General features: G+C 39.3%; 1 protein-coding gene across 4 annotated transcripts in view; it reads right to left on the bottom strand.

The window, feature by feature from the left end:
• LOC149150231 (pectin acetylesterase 3-like) overlaps positions 1-23,930 on the bottom strand; it is a 277,487-nt gene that overhangs the window by 235,465 nt on the left and 18,092 nt on the right. For all 4 annotated transcript variants that reach the window (XM_089445799.1, XM_089445798.1, XM_089445796.1 and 1 more), the window contains exon 5: positions 2,899-2,972. In XM_089445799.1, coding sequence (XP_089301925.1) covers positions 2,899-2,972 — 74 coding nt within the window. The remainder of the gene's footprint in view (positions 1-2,898; positions 2,973-23,930) is intronic.

The following is a 23,930-nucleotide window of genomic DNA, read 5'->3' as shown; positions in this document are numbered from 1 at the left end:
TTAGTGTCCATCCTCTGCATACATCATCTCGTTCGCTACTTAATTCTAGAACTCCTGATACTGTTTTCCCGAGAATTCTCAGAACCCCATGGTGTAAGTGTGCCATCCTCCTATGCCATAGTTCATTCAAATATTTATCCCCATTGTTGCCTATCAGTGCCATTGGAGATTCTAGTTGTGATCTATACAGCCTGTTACTTATGATTCCAATCTGGGCCTTCTTTTCCAACTCAGGTGTTTGACATATACTTTCTCTTCAAAGAAGAAAACGTCATAGCCCTTGTTTTGAAGCTGAGATACAGAAAGTAAGTTCATCCCCAATCCTGGCACATGCAGCACATTGGTTACTCAAAGCCGATCCCCTGCTTCTGTTTGAAAGACTACAATACCTCTTACTACGGGGGTACACTTTACCTTATTTCCCATGGTGATCTGAAAATTCATCCTTTCTTCATGATAATTCAAAAAACATTCTCGTATTCCTGTCATATGCCAAGAAGCTCCACTATCTATATACCAAACCTCAGAGAAGGCAGAACTTGTTAGGCAAGCGACATCTTCTTCCAATTTGGAAGCTAACATATAATAATCGTTATCCATGTTTTTCGTGCTCTCTTCTTTCTCTAGAGATCTACATGAATCCCTCGGAGTTGATGCCTCGACATCATGCTCCTGACTCGTAGTAGATTCTTCTATCCTGTTGCCCGATCTCTGCTCTGATACCACGTGAAAATTTCTAAAACGAAATTCTACTGCAATAACTGATTTATTTCACCTACTTATCTCTCACAATAAGTTATTTATGAAAACCCTTCAATAAACATTAACATAAATTCTACTACAATTATCACATAATTACATAGAGAAAATAACAATGATATACAAGCACAAGAATCAATCACATCAACACAGTTGTTTTTGGACAATTGTCCCCGAAAAAACCCAATGTGGGAAAATCGGTGCAACAGATGAGGGTTTTATTAATCTTCAGCAACAATCGCTTTACAAGGAATTATTTCACAGAGAAACTGAGACACTATTGAGAGAAAACACCTGATACAAAGTTCTCCTCTTCATGGAGAAGTCTTAACACCCTGGAGACCCTTCACCCACCTCTGCATCACTTCTGCGTCACTCTGCGCCACTCTACATCACTCTGCATCAGTCTACGTGAGGACTGCCTCTCCAATGGTGTTGTCTGCCTGCTCTTCCCCCTGTGTTGTCTCTCAAATGCCCTGCGTCACCTCCTCCTCAATCACTGACTGTTGTTGATACCCTCCTCTTCCTCCACCCTGCAACTCTCCCTCTGAAATTGAACTACTCCTTGAGAATTGATTTCCCTCGAGATACTGAGTATTTGCCCGGTGTGTCTCCAAATGACTCTCAAGTCATCTCTTATACTTTTCCTGTTGATGCATCAACGACGGAGATTAAGTCTCTAACCAATGGCTAAGATTAAAACAAATTTGATCCTCGTCACTTAGAAGCTTCTCACCCATATCTTTATTAATACCCATTAATATATTTATTTTCCCAAGTTTAGACATAGGAACCCATTAAAAATATTAATTGTTTTAATAACTCCTCATCCAGGTGGTATTTCTCCAAACGATTTCTGGGTCTTGGAGATCTCATGTGTTCTAGCCCCTCCACAAAATTTCGGAGCTAGAGTACATCTGATGCTACCCAAAATCAACACCTTTAAGAGGGAGCTTAGCATTGAGTTGTCTCTCCTCGACACTATTTCTTACTATTTCTTTTTCCTTTTTCTGTAAGTGTTAATTTCATTGAACAAGTCTCTTTTTCTTTAGATATTCAAAGACAAGCAAGAGACTAGGGGCATTGGTCACATAGCCAAGTGGCATTGCTCAGGTTTTGCATATTTTGCTTTAACTTTATTGGATTTCCACCTCTAGCCTTTTTGGCTTTAATGAATTAGGTTTTCTTCATTTAGACCTTTTTGGTGACCTTTCACAAGTCAAACACGAATGGGAAAGACATTTTTATGGATGGCATGAAGTGAAAAGGGAAAGAGGGAATGTTTTATGGTTAGGATGTGGAAGACAGTAGTTTCCTAGTACTACAAGTTGACTCAAGAGATGACAACACTTCTAAACGAAAATTATGTTACTGATGGTACGAAAAGGAAAATAATAGAACTTATAATATTATGAAGTGCCATCGGATCTCATTTACTATTTACCACTTTCATGGCGTGACCCAAAAGTTATAGCACCACAACCAAGTAAGAAACCAATGCATGGAAGATCAAATAGAGCATGCTAAAATCAATATGTATGATCTATAAGTGCATCTGTCAGTCTGATAGGTGAGGGTGGAGCATCTGATATACTACAACTGAGCTAACACAATCATATGTTTGAAGGAGAAACTAAGAGAACTGTCTAAGTATGGAGAGTTTGAGCAAGAAAACTCATGCAGTCAAGAAAGTAACACCCTTGTCAGGGTGCCTCTAAGATTACTCCTTGGGGGATAACAAGTACTATTTATGAAAAATCTGTGATGTTGTAATAGAATATATATGACAGATTTACGTATCCTTTGAGGAATTCAAGAATCTGTTTCCATTCATTTCAGGCCTTTAGCCATGATTTTTTTTCTGTTTACATCCTTCCAGGGAATGATCTTGAAATGCAGAAAGCATATACAATATCTATCTTTCTTTCTTATTGGAAGAAATTTACAGTTTCTTTTGCCATGGAAAAAAGATGATTAGCAGACTCAAAGCTGTAAATATATGCAAGGCATAATAAGAATTTTATCAAGGACTTAAAACTTTGAACATATTTCAACAAGTGCATTGGCAAAGGCTAATGATGTAGCTAATATAACTAGGTTTGAATAGACATGAAAACTAAGTGTTCATTTGTCCCTTACCTTTTCTTCTACATCTCCAGCAAAAGAAGCTCCATCACAATACATAAGATACACCCTATTCCAATTATAAAAGTCTGTAACATCCATTGATATGAAAAGTATTAGTTTTTAGAAGATAAAATGGCTTCCCCTCTGGTGGGACTTTTTTCAACATTTATTATTACTCTACTCTACTAAGCTATACTCTTACACATCTTTTGAATATGTTTTATGCTCTAATAACCTTGTAGGATTTACATAGTCTCAAGCAGTATCAATATTGAAGACTGGAAATAAAATATGTTGCTCAATTATAATCACCAAGGAAAAATTTATTGTGGATACACTAAGAAATTATCATCATTCAATGCATGGAAGTCTCATCATAAATATTAGGAGACACAATTTCACTGTGCTTTTCATGTTTCAAACTGAAATAGATGTTTTTGCATCATTTCAATCATTTTATATTGTCCTTTGAATTTGTTCAAAAGTAAGCTTGAAGCTAAGAGACTTTTTAATATTTTATGTATCTCTTATGACTGTCATATACAAAAATGTTAATTTATGGTATGTTCTATGCTTAGTGCAGTTTACTTCGATTTCTTTTTAGCCATTGTTTAGCAATCACATAAACATAAAGTAAAATGCAGATAGAACATTAATAGATCGAGAGAAAACAAGCCAAGACAAGAGACACCAGATGTGGCGGCTAGCCAGGAACAAACCCCAATGTGGGGAAACCCTTTGATCAATTCTTCTTTAGTATTCAATAGTTCAGCAAAGAGAAATAGTACAAATACATAAATCTGTAATTTATGACAGCAGCAGCAAACCCTAACCAGCAAAGTCAAATCTGGTCAAACAAAATGAAATTGACCTTCAATATGCTTGGTCAATTTCCCAGTCATATAGTCCTCCAACAGTGAGAAGAAGCATCCCATAAACAGTCCCAAAAACACAGTCAAACGTCAATCAACTAAAGTCAACCTGCTACCACAAACTAGGGAAGTCAACGTTGGTCAAACCAGAGGTCAGATTGCCTCGGTTTGCATGCCAAAAACTGTGGCCTGCCTAGGAGAGGCAGCCACACCAAAACCACACTCCTGAAAAGTCAACGCTTGGTCAACACTGGTCAAAACATCTTGCTGCAGCTTCTGCGTCCTCCTTCCTTGCCCTTCTGCGTCCTCCTTCCCACGTGTGAGCTTCTCTTCCTTGTGTGTAAACCCAATCAACTAAGAAGAGAAGAATGTGTGAGAGATGAGATGAGTGAATAATGCCTCAACCTCACTTGTATTTATATGATATGTTGGGCATGTGTACCACACATTTAGCTGCTGGCCGACCTTGACAATTTGTCATGTAAATACAAATAAATTCATATCTCCATAAATACTTGTCAGAATCGGATAATCGTTAAATCAATCCTACACCTCTCGACGAGAGGAATCAAGGAAAAATATCAGCTGCCATAAATAAGATGGCCCACATGGAGTTTGGCCCTAGTTGCCAATTTTAACAAAAAATCACAATGCAACAAAAACATAGGCCAAAGTTATAAACAATTTCATACAGAAGCATATTCCTATATACATAACAACATAGTAATGCATATCACACAACAGAATAGATATGTAGTAATTATGGAATGACTTGGCAGTGATTCCTAAGGCACAATAGAACCAAACATATCTAACTTTCTGATAAAAATAACTCTAAATGGTTGAATAAGTGTCCCTTAAGGGAATAACAAACAAGTTGTCATAATCGTGAGGAAAGGAATTGCAAGCCTCCTAAGTCATGGAATTTTGTATATAGAATCCTTCCATTATTGTCATGGGAAGTGTTAGCACCCAAAACTGCACTTCAAGTGGTAAATGCCTCAAACACAAGCACAACTTTAGAGCAATTAAGAGGGGCTACCCACTATCACCAAAGTGACTTTCTCTCTCACTTTAGGCTGGCTCTCCTCCAGCATGAAGAGGGTTTCCCTAGGAAAATGTATGATAAACCTTAGATTTAAGTGGATGGTGGGTTGTTAAGACCAATGCCAATCCAAGGGTTATGGAGTCTATGGATAAAAACAAAGAGAGCTTAGGAATAAGATGGAGAAGGACTTAGATAAGCCATGTGTTGATGTGCCATTACTAGTCCAAGTAGATTTTTTAGGTCATAGAGAGTATTTGAGGGGTCTTATGCAAGCAGCAAGATACGCCATCAATACTATGAATTTACAACCAAGAGATAGTGTGCAACTAAATAATAATGAGGGAAAACTATAACATGAGCTTATAAGCAAACGATATTAGGTACAATGACTTCAAATGAATGAACAGCCCAACTGTATTTCACATTATCATATATAACTCAATAAGATTAGCAAATCTATAACATGTACCATACCAAATCTATCATTACATTATCATATATAACTCCATAAGATCAGCAAATCTATAACATGTACCATACTAAATCTATCATTATAGCAGCAAATTCCCAAAGATTACACAAAAGGGCTAAGGAGGGTTTAGAACCTTACACCTAGTCCTTGTTAATTTCTCTAACCCCAACAACCTGGCTAATTATTAACTTAGCAATTTCCATTATGTAAATTACTTATAATTGCAGATCTACTAAACCAGCCTAGATCCACCTTAACCTGGATCTATCAAGCGTCGCGAGGGATCTAATCTCACGAGGTGAAAACCTCTTTTTTTAGTGCAATACTTGAGGAAAGGTTTGCACCTTGAGAGATTCGATCCCTCTCAATGCTTGATAGATCTGGGTTAAGGTGGATTTAGGCTGGTTATATATTACTATATAATATATATATTCATATCTATGTGTTTCTTTCTTATTCCCTCTCTCTATTTGTCTCTCTCTCCCTCCCTCTTCCTCTCTACCTCTCTCTCTTCCCTCTTCTCTCTCTCTCTTCCCCTTCTCTCTATTTGTCTCTCTCTCCCTCCCTCTTCCTCTCTACCTCTCTCTCTTCCCTCCTCTCTCTCTCTCTTCCCCTTCTCTCTATTTGTCTCTCTCTCCCTCCCTCTTCCTCTCTACCTCTCTCTCTTCCCTCCTCTCTCTCTCTCTTCCCCTTCTCTCCTTCTCTCTCTCTCTCTCTCTCTACATTTCTCCCTCTATGTCTTTCTTCTTCCTTCCCTCTCTCTCTCCCTCCAACTCCTTCTCTCTCTTGAGTCCCAACTCTCACTTCCTCTCCCACCTCCCTTTGTCTCTCCCCCCCCCCATCACTCTCTTTCTCACTATCTCCCTCCCTCTCACATTCTCTATCTCCCCTCCATCTTTGTGCATCCTTCTCTCTCTCGCCCTTCTTTCCCTATCTCTCCCCCTCCTCTTCTCTCTCTTCCCTCCTCTCCTCTTTCCCTCACTCTCTCTCCATCTCTCCCTTGTCACTCCCTCTCTCTCCACCTCTATCTCTCTATGTCTTTGTTCTTTCCTCCCTCTCTCTCCACCTCTATCTCTCTATGTCTTTGTTCTTTCCTCCCTCTCTCTCCCCCTCCAACTCCATCTCTCTCTCCCCCTCTCTCCCCTCCCCTCTCTCTCCCACTTCTCTCACTCCATTTCCCCCATCACTTTCTCTCTCTCTCTCTCTTCCCTCCAATTATGTCACTATCTCCCTTCATCTCTCCCCGCCTCCCTCACCCCCCACCCCTCTCTTCCGTCCACTTTGCTTGTTGTCATCACTCTGATCCTTAGATAAGATGGATCTATGTTGGTTCTTACTAATACTATTTGTATTATAGAAATTTCACATCTTTAAGTATAAAAGCAATCTCATTTTTTATTTTATTAAGACCTTAAGATAGAGGGGTAGATATATCTCAAAACTAGTTATAACTTTTTTCCTTTTAGCTTCAATTAGAAAAATGTTATAAAATTAAATTAAAATAATATATTTTTATTGTGAAATAATTTATGGTTTTTGGGCATGTGGTATGGATAAGCCATGGTATTGGCCCATGGTATTGTAACAAATCTTATTTACAGGTTAATAATATCGATGGTAAAGTGGGGATGGATATTTGTGGTTAAAAATCTTGTCATATTATTATAAAATATTTTGATTGTGAAATAAGTTATGATTTTTTGGTATGTGGTATTGTTAAGCCATAGTATTAGCCCATGCTATTGTAACAAAGCCTATTCACAAGTTCATAATATCAATGGCAAAGTGGGGTGAATATCCATGATAAAGATTCTTGTCATATTGTTATCAAAAAAAATTGATTGTGATATAAGTTATGTTTTCTGGCCAAGTGGTATTGATAAGCCATGGTATTGTAACAAAGCCTATTTACAAGTTTATAATATCCATGGTAAAGTGGGAATGAATATCCATGGTTAAGAATATTTTTGTATTGTTATAAAATATTTTGATTGTGAAATAAGTTATGCTTTTTGATCATGTGGTATTGTAACAAAGCCTAATTTTTAAAAGTTAATAATATCCATGGTAAAGTGGTGGTCAATATCCATAGTTAACAATCTTGTCATATTGTTATAAAATATTTTGGTTCTGAAATAAGTTATTGTTTTTGGGTATGCCATATTGATAAGCCATGGTATTGTAACATAGTCTATTCACAAGTTAATAACAAAATCAAAATACAAAATTGTATTTTATTATTTTTATTACTTTAACCTTTTACTATTAATTGAACCAACATTTAAATGTTTTCACTCATCCCCAATCACTCTTAACTTTTTTAAGCTTTCTATTATTAATTCAACCAACATTTAAATGTTTGCACTCATCCTTGGTCACTTTAATTTTATTTTTTTAATTAAGCCAACATTAACTTTTTTTTAACTTTTTATTATTAATTCAACCAACATTTAAATGTTTGCACTCATCCCTAATCACTTTAATTTATTTATTTTTAATTAAGCCGGCATTTAGAATTATTTACATACTTACATTACACCTTCACAACTACTCTATACTAGGCTGTAGAGCACCTCTCGGCACAATGAAAAGCACAACCCAGATTTTAACATGTAAATATAAAGAGAATAACAATGAAGGAAAAATAATCACACCAATCTCATACACATGCACACAAATTTCTACCCTTCAGTTCTTGTGTTTCATTAATTAATCTTTAGCATACAAGGGCTCCCTTGTTGGGATAATATCCCTCTAAGGAAACATACAGATATAACAAAACCTAAAGATATTCCAAAGGGAAAATTTCATCTATCACAGCAACTGGAAATTATTTTTCTAATTGTTAATTGTTAAGTTATTTAACAATTTCTCTGTTGTATGCTACGGCAAATATCAAATAATTCAAATTGTGATTTTCACAAATAAACTGTGGAAGAAAATAGCACTGGAAACTGAGAAAATCTAGCGCACACACATAAAATTTACATAATTATTTTTGGACAAATGTTCCCGAAAAAACCCATCTTGGGAAAACCAGTGCAACAGCTGAGGGTTTTATTATTATGTCGATGTGAGAAATTTTGAGTACAATAATCTGGATACCAAAATTTGGCTTATTGCATATAAAATACTGGCAAAAATATCTAGAGGGAAATTACTCTCACTCGAGGCAATTCTAACACTGGAGTACCTCTGAAAAACAAGTCGTCCAAATGGGTCTCTGTAGGCCTCGCGTCAACCTGAAGTTGCCTAGCACACATGTTGCTCGAATTGTCTGCCAATCAAGTCGCCCTATTTGTTGTTGACTGGGAAAATGCTTCTCCGACACTTTGGAACCTCTGCTTGGCCTCTGGAACTGAAAACGTCTACCCTCTGAGGCTTCTGAACTAGGACTACGCAGCCTCCTGGAGAAACTTCGGCCTCTCTGCAAATGCACTCGCTGGATCTCGAAAGCTTCCTCCAACCTCACTGTCCCTGCCCCTCACTGTCTTTGATTCGATCTCTGGATTTCCAGCAATTGTTGTTGCTCTCTGGAAATCGAACTGTCGAGGAAATCAAACTTATCTAGTGTATTCTCCAAGTGCCCATCAACTCCTTCTTATAATATTTTTTTGGAGCGCCAACGACCAAGATTAAAACTTAACCAAAGGCCAAGATCATATCAGAGTCGATCCATGTGAGTTTCTAGAGAATTCTCACCTTAACTTAATTAATATTGATTAATTAACCAATTTTCCTAAGTTTAAACTTAGGAAACATTAAAAAATAGGTTAATAATCTAATTAAGCCATCTCTAGGTGGAATTTCCAGAAACGGTTTATGGGTTATGGAGATCTCATGTATTATAGCCTCTCCACCAAGTTTCGTGACTAGAACACGTCCGATGCTACAAAAACGATCATCCAACTGATCAAAACCCTGACTTGGTTGATCTAGATCATTCTCCCTTGCTACCCGTTGCACTTCTCCTCGGACTCTGCACACTTGGATTAAACTCCTTCTTCACCCAATCACTGAGATCCTCACTATCTCACTATGTCTTGTGCTCAAAAGATGTGTCTTCTCCCTTAGCCTATCCCTCCTGTAATAAGTTTGAGTTATTGACAAAATCCACAACCTAATATTCAAAGTGATTGAGATTCAACCATAATTAATGGTTGAGACTTATCTAATTCACTAATACAAATAACTTTCCATTTCATTAGATTAACCCATTTTCTCTTATAAAATTCATTTACTATAATTTTTCATTTAATTAAAGTAATTTGCCAAGTTTAAGGGTCCTTTGGACAAATTCCACACATCTAGACACTTCAAACTTGTTACCCACCAAAAGTGGGTGACCCCTAGAAGAAGCTTTTCTCCTATTCATCTCTTACAATCGGCAACCAGCAACCCTTGAGAGCCACTTTTTAGCCGATATAACATTCCATTATATCTCCACCATTTGCATCAGTCATATGTTTCCTCACCCATTTGTCTAGAGCACATGTTGGAAGGTGGGTTTATGATCATAAGGTACTTTATTCATTATGTAATCGAGTGCTTATTCTTGTTTGTATTTGGGCATTTTAACATTGATTATGGGGTGACTTGGAAAAAGGGTTGTGGTCGTAGTCTTGTTCACTCACCTTAAATGGGGGGTTAATTGTCTATCCTAGTCTAGTGGAACCTCCCCTAATGTCCTATGGCTTTAGGAAGGGGCACTACTTGGGAAGCCATCATTGAGATAGTGTGGCCCCATCTATCCCTATTCCATACTTACCAATTTCCATTTTACATTATGAGCCCTTATTCCACCTCCTTTCTTCGGGCCAACTGACCATTGGTTCATTGGCATTTGGCACTCACACATCCTCATACATTGGGTGGGGCCTGGAAACGCTTCGTGGGACGTTGATGCAACTAAAAGAAAAGAAAAGAGAATATGATGGCCACAAGAAAAACAAAAGAAAAATCAAAATGCAAAGGATGGAAGGTGGGCCTTTGATCAAAAGGTACTTTATTCATTATGTAATTGGGTGCTCATGCTTGTTTGTGTTTGGGCATTTTAATATGGATTATGGGGTGACTTGGAAAAGGGTTGTGGTCATAGTATTGTTCACTCACCTTAAATGGGGGGTTAATTGTCTATCCTTGTCCAGTGGAACCTCCCCTAATGTCCTATGGCTTTAGGAAGGGGCACTACTTGGGAAACCGTCATTGAGATAGTGTGGCCCCATCTATCCTTATTCCATACTTACCAATTTCCATCTTACATTATGAGCCCTTATTCCACCTCCTTTCTTCGGGCCAACTGACCATACAAAGCAAGCTCTCATTCCTCGAGCTACGAGCAATAATACAAGGAAAAAATCAAGAAATAGTAAAAGATAATATAGAGGGGTGGAAAAATAAAAGCCAAGCTAACTCATGTATCCACGATTGCTCCCTCCTCACATCTATACACCCAAGATGAGGTATTCCATCATAGTTGGGCCCTTTGACCATGGCACTTAGCCATGGATTTCTCCGCCCTCCCCCTTCCTTCCATCATTATTCACATGGCACCTATCGATTGAAGGGTGGACTGAGGACATGTCACTTCCCTTTGAGGGTTGGGAACACCTAATAGGGTCATCTATTAGCCACTCCTACCTAGGAAGGTAACACTATTACGTGACTAAGACCCCAATTTTGGAAGAGAAGCCACATATGAATTGTTATTATGCCCATTTCTTTCAATCTTGGTTCACTTAGATGCACTAATGATTAATGTACTTGATGATGAAAGTTGCAGCACTAGATATTGTGTGTAATTGGCAGGTGGTTCCATCTATAGGTTTGGGCAACTTAACTAGGGTCTAGATCCTCCAGAGGGGCATATTGATACCCACAGGTGATGCATTGAGAGCCATGGGACTCTGGACAGATATAGAGCATCATTCATAGCCATGGGCACCTTGAACACCCACAACTTCTGCACTTTTCCTTATATTATTCATGGGATGATGCACTTGGACCAGTTTGCCCCCAGACGACTTAGCATATATGTATGTGGTGTGGCAGTTGATCCAGTGCCTAAATGAGGTTTGTCTCATGCCTCAAGACATGGGAGGTCTAGCACCATTTTCAGTGCCCTCAACGTTGGAGTAGGGACAAATTCTCTCACTTGGAGACCCATGCGGCCCAGTTTTGTGCCCTAAACCCACATTTGGGGGCCACAAGATGATTTGCACAAAAATACAAGGGCCAACCCCTAGATCTTGATTTTGGAGGCCTTCTACACTTATCATGGCACCAAAATGTGAAAATTCAAAAAACATGAAACCTATTGCAGCAACTGGAAATAATTCTCCTAATTGTTAAATTACTTTTTAACAATTTATTTACTATTTGCTACAGCAAATACTAAATCAATCACACTACAAACCTACACAAATAAAATTGTGGAAGAAAATAAACGTTGGAAGAAATGCCAGCACACACACATAAATTTACACAGTTATTTTTGGACCAATGGCCCCGAAAAAACCCAACTTGGGAAAACCGGTTCAGCAGTGAAGGTTTTTTTTATTATGCAGCAGTGAAATCTGTTGGACACCTAATCCTAAATGGGTTAGTGTGGAAGTCGAATGGGCAAAAGCAGTCCAAGAGACCTTGGGATCTGAAACCCAAGAGTCACATAATGTACTATAAATGTAAATCATTTGTCAATAAAAATGGTATTGCATGATTTATCTTTCATATTTTCTCTCGTTCCCATGTGTGTTTAACATGGTATCAGAGCAGGCGTATTCCTGCCCTGCAAAATTAATGTGAGCCATTTGTCTTATGGCCTTTCTGTGCAGTCATTTCTGCCATCAATTCTGCATCTCAGGAATATTTTCTCACGAATATTTCTTCAGCTAAATGTTAGCTGCTCCTGGCGCTGTCCAGCACTGTCCTTGTACCTGCGCTTCTGTTGTGCTGTCATCCTGACATTGAAACGCCTGAGCGTTGTCATAACCTGAGCGCTGCCCTGACATATTCATTTGAATGCGCTCAGACTCCAAAACCGTTTCATATTCTCTGCAAACTGGGCTCTGTCCATATTTAATGCATCTGTCCTCAAACGCCTCTGTCGTTCTGTCCACTGAGCGCTGCTTCCCCTCTGTCCTGATGATGGCCTGTCCGAGCTCATTTCGCTCTCTGCGCTTCTATCTCTGTCGAAACTCTGCAAATCTCATTAAAACGCTTCTGCCATTATTCTTTGTGGTATAAGTTCATCGAATCACTGCTCCTGCTCGTGTAACTCTTATTTACTTAGCATTATTCTCTGCTGCATCCTCTCTCTGCCCTGCGTACATTAAACGTTGCGTTAACCACAACTACTCTCAAAATTCCTACTTTGAATTAAAGAATGCGACTTTCAAGAAAAACGAGAAACAAAACCCTCTCCCCATGACAAACTTGATGCTCAGTCGATTGGATTTCCATGGATTAGAAGTCTTCATTTGGTGCGGTGGTTTGAAGGTTGTGTTGGAAGATGATAACTCTGGTGCATTAAACAGTCTTGAAACTTTGTTGGTGAGTTTCTCATGGATATTCCCGATAAAGCGCTGAAAAAAATCTATTAATGAATGAAGATTGTGCGTTGGTATGGACGGTTACACAGATTCATATCATATGTTACGAGTTCCTTTTTTTAATGGCGCTACATTGAACGCCGACAGAGAACCGTTGTGAACGCTGCCTGAATTGAAATTTGGAGAGAGATGGTGCACGATTGTACGTTAAATGCGCTGCGAGCTGACATGGATTGAGAGGTAGGCGTATGTATATCAGCATCTTAGCGTGTGTAGAAGCGCATCAATCTATGGAGCATGTTTAAGTGGCTCTGCTTTATAAGTTTCCACCTTCAGGTAAGCTCTCTGCAACAGTTGGCAAGCTCTTTGACCGCTTGCAGGGTGGATATAGAATTTGACATAAGCTCCTTCAAGATCGAATTCTTGGACAATTAACAACATGAATGCTCTTTAATAATGGCGGTAATGGTTTGACTCAGAAGTTGCATCTTAGATGTGATTGCTTGCTAGCTTCCCGTGAATACTTTTGTGTTAATTTCATAATATATGAGCAACAGAATGAGGCCGGCATTTCTCATGCTATTTTCCGCATCATTAATCCTTCACTCCTTCCGAGCTTCACTAATCCTTCTTTCCATTTCCTTGTAAGTTGTGTAAATCTGATCTGGAGCTGTAAATCTGAATAAGATAAGGACCAGCGTACAACGCAAATACCGATATACGTGTGGAGTCTCGCCCTGAAGTCTTGCCCGATCGGAAGATGAGCGGTCAATCACTCGGTCGTCGTGGTTTCAGAAAATGAAGCGTTTGACAAAATAGAGCGCTCCTATCTCTTTGCCATCGATCAACTTCCCCCTAGCTGCCGAAGAGCCGTTCCTTGACATTTGCTTCTTTTTCAGAGGATGGGATTACAGTAGAAGGTATCGTGGGAAAGCAGGCACTCGATAGCCTCGAAGCAAGAGCGCTTCTTACCAAAGATTCAAATGGGGTTGTAAGTATGCATAATGTCATTTTGTCTCTTGTTAAGAAAACGGAAACAGAAACGAGATTCAAACTCACCAATGCAGGTCAAATAGAGGAACTACCTGAGAAGGATATTAAAGGTATTTGGGTTGAAAGCGAAAATACGGATCTTTTCCGTAAACTGGCTACAAACTTGTATTTTCTGTGGTTGTTTCAGTTGAGCAGCATATCACTGTACCTGTGCTTGAAATCTTAATGAGTATAGACTATTGGAAGTGATGTTTGGTGATGTACCTCTGCTATAGAGGGTCTCAAACTTCCTCATCTCATTGGATGTGTGGCTGTGAATATATTGAAGACACTCCATATTTATTTCTCTGTCTTGGAGCTGAATACGTTGCATATATTATCACTGTGGTGTTTTCTCTGTAATGATGGAGCTTCTTTGATGTTATAACACTTATCTACAGCCACTGTTCTTCCTAACATTTGCTGGTATATTCTACTTCAGATCTATGTTATTATTAGAGTTGATATATCAGAGGTATATGTAATCCATTCCTGTAGTTGAAGTTCGAATTTCAAAGAAGAAAGAAGTCATTTAGTTGTGCATCCATACAAAGCGTATCTTGGTATACCTGAGCATTTTAAGGGTGAAACATATCTATTGTATCTGGGTTGGAAGGACTTTGAGCCTCTCATTCTTGCTGGACACAAATCTGTTAGTGATTGGCTAAATTCCTAGCTGGAATCTCTGCATTTTGAGGGCAGAATACATAATAAAGCCCTGCTGAAGTTTTTTACATCATTGGGGTCATTTCCAATAAAAAAAAAAAGAGGTTGAGATTCTTGGATTTATTATTGAAGGAAGAGGTCGAGCTACCCTTGTGTATATTCGTGGAGTTTGAACAGTGTCTCCATTGCTGGTATTCGCGGATTTTTTATTCTTTTTGCATTCCTGAGCTTCCAGAAGGGATATAGAGGCAAGCTCTATAAAGTCTAGTCAGATGTGAAATTTCTACAGAATTTAAAGAACAGAATCTCTGAAAGTCCGGTATTGGACAATGTATTTTTCAAACTGATATTCTTAACTTTTGAAATCTTCAATAACTGGGGTTTGTCTAGACTTGCTATAGTCTCCACTAGGATTGTTGAGTGTTCATTTCTTTGTTGAGACAATGGCTAGATTTGATGATGTATTAGAGTTACTGAATACACTAATACACTCCACTATTGGTGGGAAGGTAAATGTTAGCAAAGACACTCTTTGTGACATTCAGACCTGCCTGCATGATGCACAAGAAAAGATTGATTTTTTGCAACTAGAATCTCAGTTCCAGCAAGATGAGCTTCAACAGATTTGTCATTCCAAATTGTTTTCTGCTCAAAACAATATGTTGTTCAAGGTTAAACCAGCAAGTGGTGAAATTAGTAACATTGAGGTTGAATCAGATCCAGAATCCAATAAAGCAGCAATTGTACATGCAGATGCAGAAACTCAGTCTGCACTTCCCAAGTCCATCATCAGACCTTGGGAACAGCTTGTCCACAACAAGCACAGAACTGGTCTTGGATATGACAAGGACTTGTCCTTTCATATTCCAGACTATGCCAAGCCCATTCAGTTTCAGAGTGCTGGATTCATTCATGACAGTTCACTTGCTCCTCATGACAGTTCACCTCCAGCTGTTCCAGATTTTGCCCCTCTTCCACAGCAACAACAACAACAACAACAACAGATCGTGAAATGCCAACACTGTGACCGAGTTGGCCATCTGAAAGATCACTGTTTTGATCTTCATCCATGTAAGCACTGTCATAAAACCAGCCATTCTTCACACAGATGCTTCAAAAACAAACGTCCTGCAAGAACAAAGATTCATCTTGGATGGATCGCTTCTTGGCAATGGGCATCAACAGCCAAGAAGATATTCCAAACACATGTCAGAACTTGTTCCAGAGTATTGAACAGTCTTGCAGTTGAGTTTTCTCCATCTTCTCACCTTGTACCTGACAGGGGGGGAAATGATGGTCATCTACAAGCTTCAAAGTCACATCAAGCGAGCCTGAGCCACAACCTGCCACACCAGTTTCAGAGTTGTAGCCAGAGACAAAGATGCCCCTGACCATGCCTTCAGTTGGCAATCTGGGACATCTTTGTCTCTGGCTACAACTCTGAAACTGGTGTGGCAGGTTGTGGCTCAGGCTCGCTTGATGTGACTTTGAAGCTTGTAGATGACCATCATTTCCCCCCCTATCAGGTACAAGGTGAGAAGATGGAGAAAACTCAACTGCAAAACTGTTGGATGCCCAACTGGCAATCCAAACAGCAAGAAAATCTAAGTGAAATACTGAAGGGAACCCTTCTCCCATAGGAAATCTCTAACGTGACTTTCCCTATCAAAACTCGGCCTCCTGGAGCACTGCGTCAACCTCTGCGTCGCTGGTTGGACGACTTGCTCTAGACTGAGCTCAGATGAAGTCGTTTTGCCTCTGGAAGCTAAGAAAATCGTCCCTTCAACCCTCTGGAACTCTTTCCCGACCTCTAGAACTGAGAACGAATTTTTCTCCTCACCAAATCAATCTGCCTAACTTAAGCATTGTGCAGTCCCTCAATGCTGCCTCTCTGGAATAATTCGACTCACTTGTTGCTACCTCCCTGGATCTGGAAAATCTTTCCTCCGACTCACTGTCCCTACCCCTCAATCATTGCTTTGATCTCACTAGCTCTCTCTCCGGCAACTGATTGTTGCTACTCTGGAAATCGATCTGCTCATGAAATCAAACTGCTGAAGTGATTTCTCCAATCCCCATCGACTTCTTATAATCCTCTGTTGAGACTTCAACGACCAAGATTAGATCTTAATCGATGGCTAGCATTAACTTGAAGTCGATCCGTGTGAGTTACTAGAACATTCACACCTTAACTTAATTAATTCTAATTAATTAGTCATATTCCCTAAGTTTAGACTTAGGAAATATTAAAAAACTGACTAATAATTTAATTAAGTCATTTCTAGGCAAAATTTCTAGAAATGATTTCTGGGTTTTGGAAATCTCATGTATTCTAGCCTCTCCACAAAATTTCAAGGCTAGAACACATCCGATGCTAACTAACACTCCTTAGCGATGAATGTGTTCTAGTGCTCTATTGCACATCCTGTGACAACACCCTGTCTCTGCATCATCTCTTGTCACACTGTTGATGTCTATCTACTACTTCCCACCAACTACTGCGCAACTCTGATATGTGGTGCATCTGTGTTGCTGTTGAACTTGTTGAATTGTTGCCAACACCACATCTGCACTGCAACTCCCTCTCCATCTGTTGTTGTTGCAACTGCAACATCTGCAACTGAAAAGCATCCCAAATACTGAATCAATTGTGATTAGTATGATGCATCTATCTCTCGAGTCTCAAAAAACAATAAACCATAATTAATTAATTAATAAGTATTAATAAACAATTATTAGTTATGGAGGGAAAAAAGTCAAATGACATGACCATTCACCTTCGTGACCAGTTATTGCCTATATAGGCAATGATCACGAAGGCATGTAATCATCATCCATTCACTCTTCAATAATATATATATATATATAACACATTTTGTGTCTTCTACAACTTTGTTCTTCTATCACAAAACCCACCTAGAAGGTGACGCCACTTCATTTTCTTTCTCTTAATGGAAATATGGTTGTTAGTACAAATAAGTATGGCATGTGGCCCGTGGGCTATTATAACTGAGGCATTTGCTTGCATTTAATAACATTGATCCATCCTGCTACTGAATATTGTGGGCCCCCGTAGCAAGGTATTGATCCAAGAGGTGGACCTCCTCAAGGATCTTGCCCATCTGTTGCACTCTGGGGCTACAACACCAAGTCACCCCACTTCACTCCAGGGGGTATGTCAGCAAACATGGCGAAGTTTTCCTCCAGCCTAGAGGAAATCCTATCAATATTTGTTGATATTGCATGCTTCTCCTCCTTGTCCTTATTCAAGAGAGGACACTGGGTACTGTAGTGACCAAGCTCACCACATCCGAAGCACTTGACCTTTGACAAGTCCTTCTTCTTTCGCTGCTACCCCTACCCCTGACTTGGACCCTTCGATGCAAGGGCCACATTCTCCTCCTCCTTCACCTACTTCGATCCACTGTTGCGACTGATGGAGCTCTTCAGAAGAGCTCGCCTCAATTCCTCCTACTACAATTCAGCCCACATCCTGTCCCACTCTGGTAGCTTGTCTCTGCCCAAATGCTTTGGACAAAGACTTTCCATTCTTCAAAGACACTATTAAGTGCCAATCTCACAAGCTCTGTGGGTTGAGGCACTGCACCAACAGCTGACAACTGGTATCGGGCCTCCTGAATCCTAGTGAGGAAGGGGTCTATGCCTTCCCCTTTTGTATCTGGATGAGCCTCATCTTCTCCTCTAAGTACATCTTCCGCTGCTCGAAAGTGCCCTGGTACAACGTGGTGAGAGTCTCCCACATCCCTGGCAATCCCTTTGCCAGCTATGTGTGAAATAATGTGATCTCGAACACCATCAAGGATCAACCTCTTCGCCCGGTGCCATCTCCTTTTTGTACTCCTTTAACTGATCTGCATCCTGGGGCACAACTACCACTGAATCTATGTATGTTTTCAGGCCAAACTCATCTAGAAGGAAGGACATCCTTTCCTTCCAGATGACATAGTTGGAAGCAACATCCAACTTGTCCTGATCTCGAAGCCCAGCAGTGCTCATCTCAATAAATATCGAAAATCTCCTCTTCCCTTATGCTCAACTATTCGCACTCCCTTATGGAGTGAGACACTCTGCACACAACGATTGTTGATCTACAAGGGAAATCGAACTTCTTGAGACTAGAAGTTCCCTAAGGAAAATTTTCCCTCAATGTGTGCTCTTCTTCCACTCGACGCTAGCTCTGCTCTAGCAAACTACTGCAAAACCACTGCATCCAGCTAGAGATCTGCTCTGCGAAAATATTGGGCTGCTCCCTTTGCCTCTAGAATCCCTCGATCTGGAAAGATCAAATTTTTCTACCTCACACTCACAAAAATCAAATCTCGTCAAGAAACTTGGCCTCTCGGCAAACTGACTGTGTTGCCTCTAGGGTTTCGATCTGTTGTCCTCACTGAACAGCGAAACTCCCTCTTCCTTTGCTATTGAGCTCTCTGGTTGATCATCTACACTCTGATACCATGTGAAAATTCGGAAAACCGAATCCTATGGTAGCAACTGGAAATAATTATCCTAATTGTTAAATTAATTTTTAACAACTTATTTATTGTTTGCTATAGCAAATACTAAATCAATCACACTACAAACTACACAAATAAAACTGCGAAAGAAAATAAACAATGGAAAAAATTCTAGCACACATAAATTTACACAGTTATTTTTGCACCAATGTCCCCGGCAAAACCCAACTTGGGAAAACCAGTGCAGCAGTGAGGGTTTATTTTATTATGCAGTTGTGAAATCTAAGTACATCTATGGATGCCCAACTGGCAATCCAAACAACAAGAAAATTTGAGTAAAATACTGAAGGGAATTACCCTTCTCCCACAGGCAATCTCTAACTGGACTTTCCCTATCAAAACTCGACCTCTTGGAGCACTATGTCAGCCTTTGTGCTGCTCTGCGTAGCTGGCTAGATGACTTGCTCTGGACTGAGCTCAGATGAATTCATTTTGCCATTGGAAGCTGAGAAAATCATCTCTCTGACCCTCTGGACCTGAGAACAAATTTTTCTCCTCACCAAAATGATCTACCTGACTGAAGCACTGCGCAGTCCCTCAGCAGTGCCTCTCTGGGATAATTCGACTCGCTGCTGCCTCCCCGGATTTGAAAAATCTTCCCTCCGACTCACTGTCACTGCCCCTCAATCACTGCTCGATCTCACTGACTCTCTCTCCGACAACTGATTGCTGCTACTCTAGAAATTGATCTGCTCATGAAATCGAACTGTTGAAGTGATTTCTCCAATCCCCATTGACTTCATATAATCCTTTGTTGAGACTTCAATGGCCAAGATTAGATCTTAATCGATGGCTAGGATTAACTTGAAGTCAATCTATGTGAGTTTCTAGAACATTCACACCTTAACTTAATTAATTCTAATTCATTAGTCATATTCCCTACATTTAGACTTAGGAAATATTAAAAAATTGACTAATAATCTAATTAAGTCATTTCTAGGCAAAATTTCCAGAAACGATTTCTGGGTTTTGGAGATCTCGTGTATTCTAGCCTCTCCACAAAATTTCAAGGCTAGAACACATTCGATGCTACAAAAACTAACACAAAAGGCCCTAACGTCAGCCCTCTAAATGCCCACGCAAACATGATATCAGCATTAACGGCTAGCATTTGTGGAGATAAAGTTAAATTTGTAAAAGCTACTAGGTCGGCTTGTGACCTAGGCCTTTACTTGCACATTATTTTATTATTAGAGGGGCCTGTAGGCTAAAACAAGATATGTTAGACCACAAATATAATGGAGAGGCATTATTTGTGTTGATTTTTCAAGTGCAATAGATACAAGCGTTATTTTCTAAAAATTGATAATTACTTCCAATGATGTAGAGATTATATTTAGCACTTCCAATTAATCATTAAGCAATTATACTTCAGAAATTGAACCATAAAAAGCAGTAGGACAGTAAAGATCACAATGAGACAATGATGCACAAGAACATCACCACATTTACCCTAAGAAAACCCACTTGGGGGAAAAACAAAACAATTATTTCCTTAGAGAAATTATTCACTTCAACAAGAGATACAATATGATCCTTACAGTCAAAATAAAGTCAACTTGACCAATAGCAAAACCCAGGTCAAACTGCCTGCCCAAAAATTTGGTCTACCTAGGAAGGTCTGACCAAAAACTCAGTCTTTTGTGTTTGCTTCAGAAACTTGGCTTTCTACATCTGCTTTAGAAACTTTACTTTATGTGTCTACTTCAAAAACTCAGCTTTCTATGTCTGCTTCAGAAACTCGGCTTTTTGCATCTGCTTCAGAAACTCGACTTTCTACGTCTTATCTCCTTCGTTTAGATGAGCAAAAGATATCTTTTCTTTTAAGATCCAAATTGTGTCTTGAGGAGGAGGAGGAGGAGTGATGTATAGATAGTGTTTTGGGTGGCTAAATGGGTGCCACTTCAACTGGGGTTGTTTTGACTTGAAGAAGGGCCAACTTGACAACTTTGGAGCCAATAATTCAAAATTCAAAATTTTCTCTTTTGAAACTGACATGAATAACATGTCTTATATTGATAATTACATATATTTCAAGGGCTAAAATATTAATTATGAAGAGTCAAGACCGACCATGACTACAATATTCAACACTCCCTCTTAGTTAGGGAGGTATTTATAAGGACTTCTTCAGATGCTCTCTTGTTGAAAACTTTCTCTAAGGAAAGATTGAATGAGATAGTTATGTTGATGTGTCAATCCATTACCTGTGGAAAGCATCCTGCATCAACATCATGCTCAACAAGTCGTCACTTGGAGCAATTCATCAATTATCCAAGTCATCACTTGGAACCTGGTCAACACCTATGACCTATGGTGAAACTCTAGGCTATTACTATTCCTGCATGTTGATTGAATGGTAACTGTCATGCCCAATGCTAAAGGCACTCACCCGCCCACCTGCAGAGCACTACGGGCCTTGATTCTCTCTGGATCATTCTTCCCTTGCCACAATACATGGCCCCTAGTCAGTAACTTTGACCTGGTCAATTCCCTTGACCCTAGGGAGAATGTCTAAACCTTGATGCTATAACATCAACACTCTCTTTGATTGAGGGAAGCGTTCTCAATTGATCTCAGTTAATCCTTGAAGTATATAAACTTCACCCTAGGACAAAGGCTTTGTGAGAATGTCAGCATTATGCTCATCTGTTTAAATGCATTAGAGCTTCACTACTCCCTTTTTGTACCATGTCTTGGTACTATGATCTTAATGTGCTTTGACCTGTCATCAAGGTCATCTCCTGCACTTGATCAAGCAATCCAGCAAATAGCTTCCGAAGCCACACTGCTTCACAACTCGTCAAACTAGCTATAATATACTCAACCTCTGCAATCCAGAGTGTGACAGATGTCTGCTTCCTGCCCAAGCAAAATCCAAAATGACTCATCATTCTGATGTGCTCTTCCTATATTCACTACTCCCTATTTGTACCATGTCTCGGTACTATGTAGTATGATCTAAATGTGCTTCGACCCATCATCACGATTATCTCCTGCACTTGATCAAGCAATCCTGCGAGTAGCTTCCAAAGCCACATTGCTTCACAATATCCTTGCAACTGTACTTCTCAATTCACATCCAATTGTACCATGTCAGTACTTCAACGCATGTTGTGCCACAGATACCGGTCACCCTAACTGGGTGCTCCCTTTGACATTGAAATAGATCATGTTGTGACAATCTTGGCTTCTACCTCTCCCACTTAGCTTCTTCAGATTAGTTACCATGGAAATGGCCATGGACTGGTTATCCATCATCCCAAATTTTTGAAGGATCGTGATAATATGCTTACTCAGCTTCTACCACACCTCTAGTTCCAAGAAGTAAGGTATCCAACAACCAAGATCCTTTATCCCGAACTCAAAGGTCAACTCCCTCTGACATTGAAGCAAGGCTTCTTGCGGTAATCCTAACTACTCCCTCTATCATGGAAGCAGACCCTGCTACCACTGTTGCTTCCTCTGTCACATTAGTCCTTCTATTTCTATCAAAAATAAATCATCTAATAGCAAGATCCACCAGGAGTCATCAAATCATCAATCTGAGAGTACCATGCCTAACGTCCGTACAAAGCCTTCTTTATTCTGCAAACATGAGATTCCCTCTCATGTACCTCAAAGCCTTGAGGTTGTTCTATGTACATTTTTTTCTCAATTACTCCATTGAGGAAAGATGTCTTCACGTCCCTATGATGCAATTTCCAACCCATAACAGAAGTAATATAAATAATAGTTCTAATAAAAGTGTATCTGAAAACTGGAGCAAATGTTTTACATAGCCCTTTGCCTCTTTCAAGGAGAATCCTCATGATTCTTGCTTTGTACTTCTCTATTTCCATCTACTACATACTTGTATATCTACTTGGAGGTCACCACTGACTTTCCTCAAATCTTGGCACAATCTTCATTATGGCATCCTTCAAACTTACTAGCCTGCCTACTCCCTCTAAACTAAGACCTCTTGTGGTCATAAAACACAATGATATTACAACTTCTCCCTCTTGAACACAAATCATTTTGTTAGAATCCTCTTGTCACAAGATTTGCTTCATTCTTCCCAATGCTTTCATCTACTACCATAGTCTCGGCAGCCCTTATGATGTACCTACAATCCTCACTTAAGAGGTCATGGAAGAAACAATTATGACTTATCAAAAGAGACAAAGACGAGACTAATAATAAAACAATAATAATCAAGGAAGAGACATATAAAGAACTTATCTTTTGAGGATTGTAGGGATTTGCCAACTCCCTCTTGCTCCTAGCCTATTTGAAAAATCAACTCTCTTGCTCCTAGCCTATCTGCGCAATTGTCAAAAATCTATTTGTAATTTTATCCACCTAGTACAACATCTCCTTATCATTAGTTGTTAATGTTGTTGTAGTGTCATTACTGGATTTCTTATGATGTGGATGCTCATCATTACCATTGCCCTTCCTCTTCGTATCGTTCTTCCTTTCGGTGCATTGATTTTTATAATGACTAAACTTGTGGCCGAAAAAATTGAGTATACTTCTTTTCTTGAGGAGTTGGTCTTCTACCTACATTCTTTTGAAACTTTCCAAAATTTCTCCTTACTCTACCATTTTTAGAGATGCTTGAGAGTCATCATCTTGAGGTGTTGGAATCTTCCCCTATGAGACAAGTCTAGATTCTTCTTGAGTACATGCGGTCCATAGATCCTCAAAACTTGGAATCTATTCTCTGCCACAAATATTAGATGCAAACGAGTCTCATGAGTCAGGAAAACCATTAAGTGTTGTAATCACAAGTTCTTTATAAGAAATAATTTCATTAATTTCTTGAAGTTGATCTCTTAGTTGAGAGATCCTCATGAAATATGAGGCCACAATATCATCTCTTGT

The sequence above is a fragment of the Pinus tabuliformis genome, chromosome 9 (genome assembly GCF_031772625.1).
Source record: "Pinus tabuliformis cultivar Carrire ecotype Pingquan chromosome 9, CPIR1, whole genome shotgun sequence".
Classification (NCBI taxonomy): Eukaryota; Viridiplantae; Streptophyta; class Pinopsida; order Pinales; family Pinaceae; genus Pinus; species Pinus tabuliformis.
Note: the sequence above shows the minus strand (reverse complement) of the source record. Positions and strands in the feature narration are given on the sequence as shown.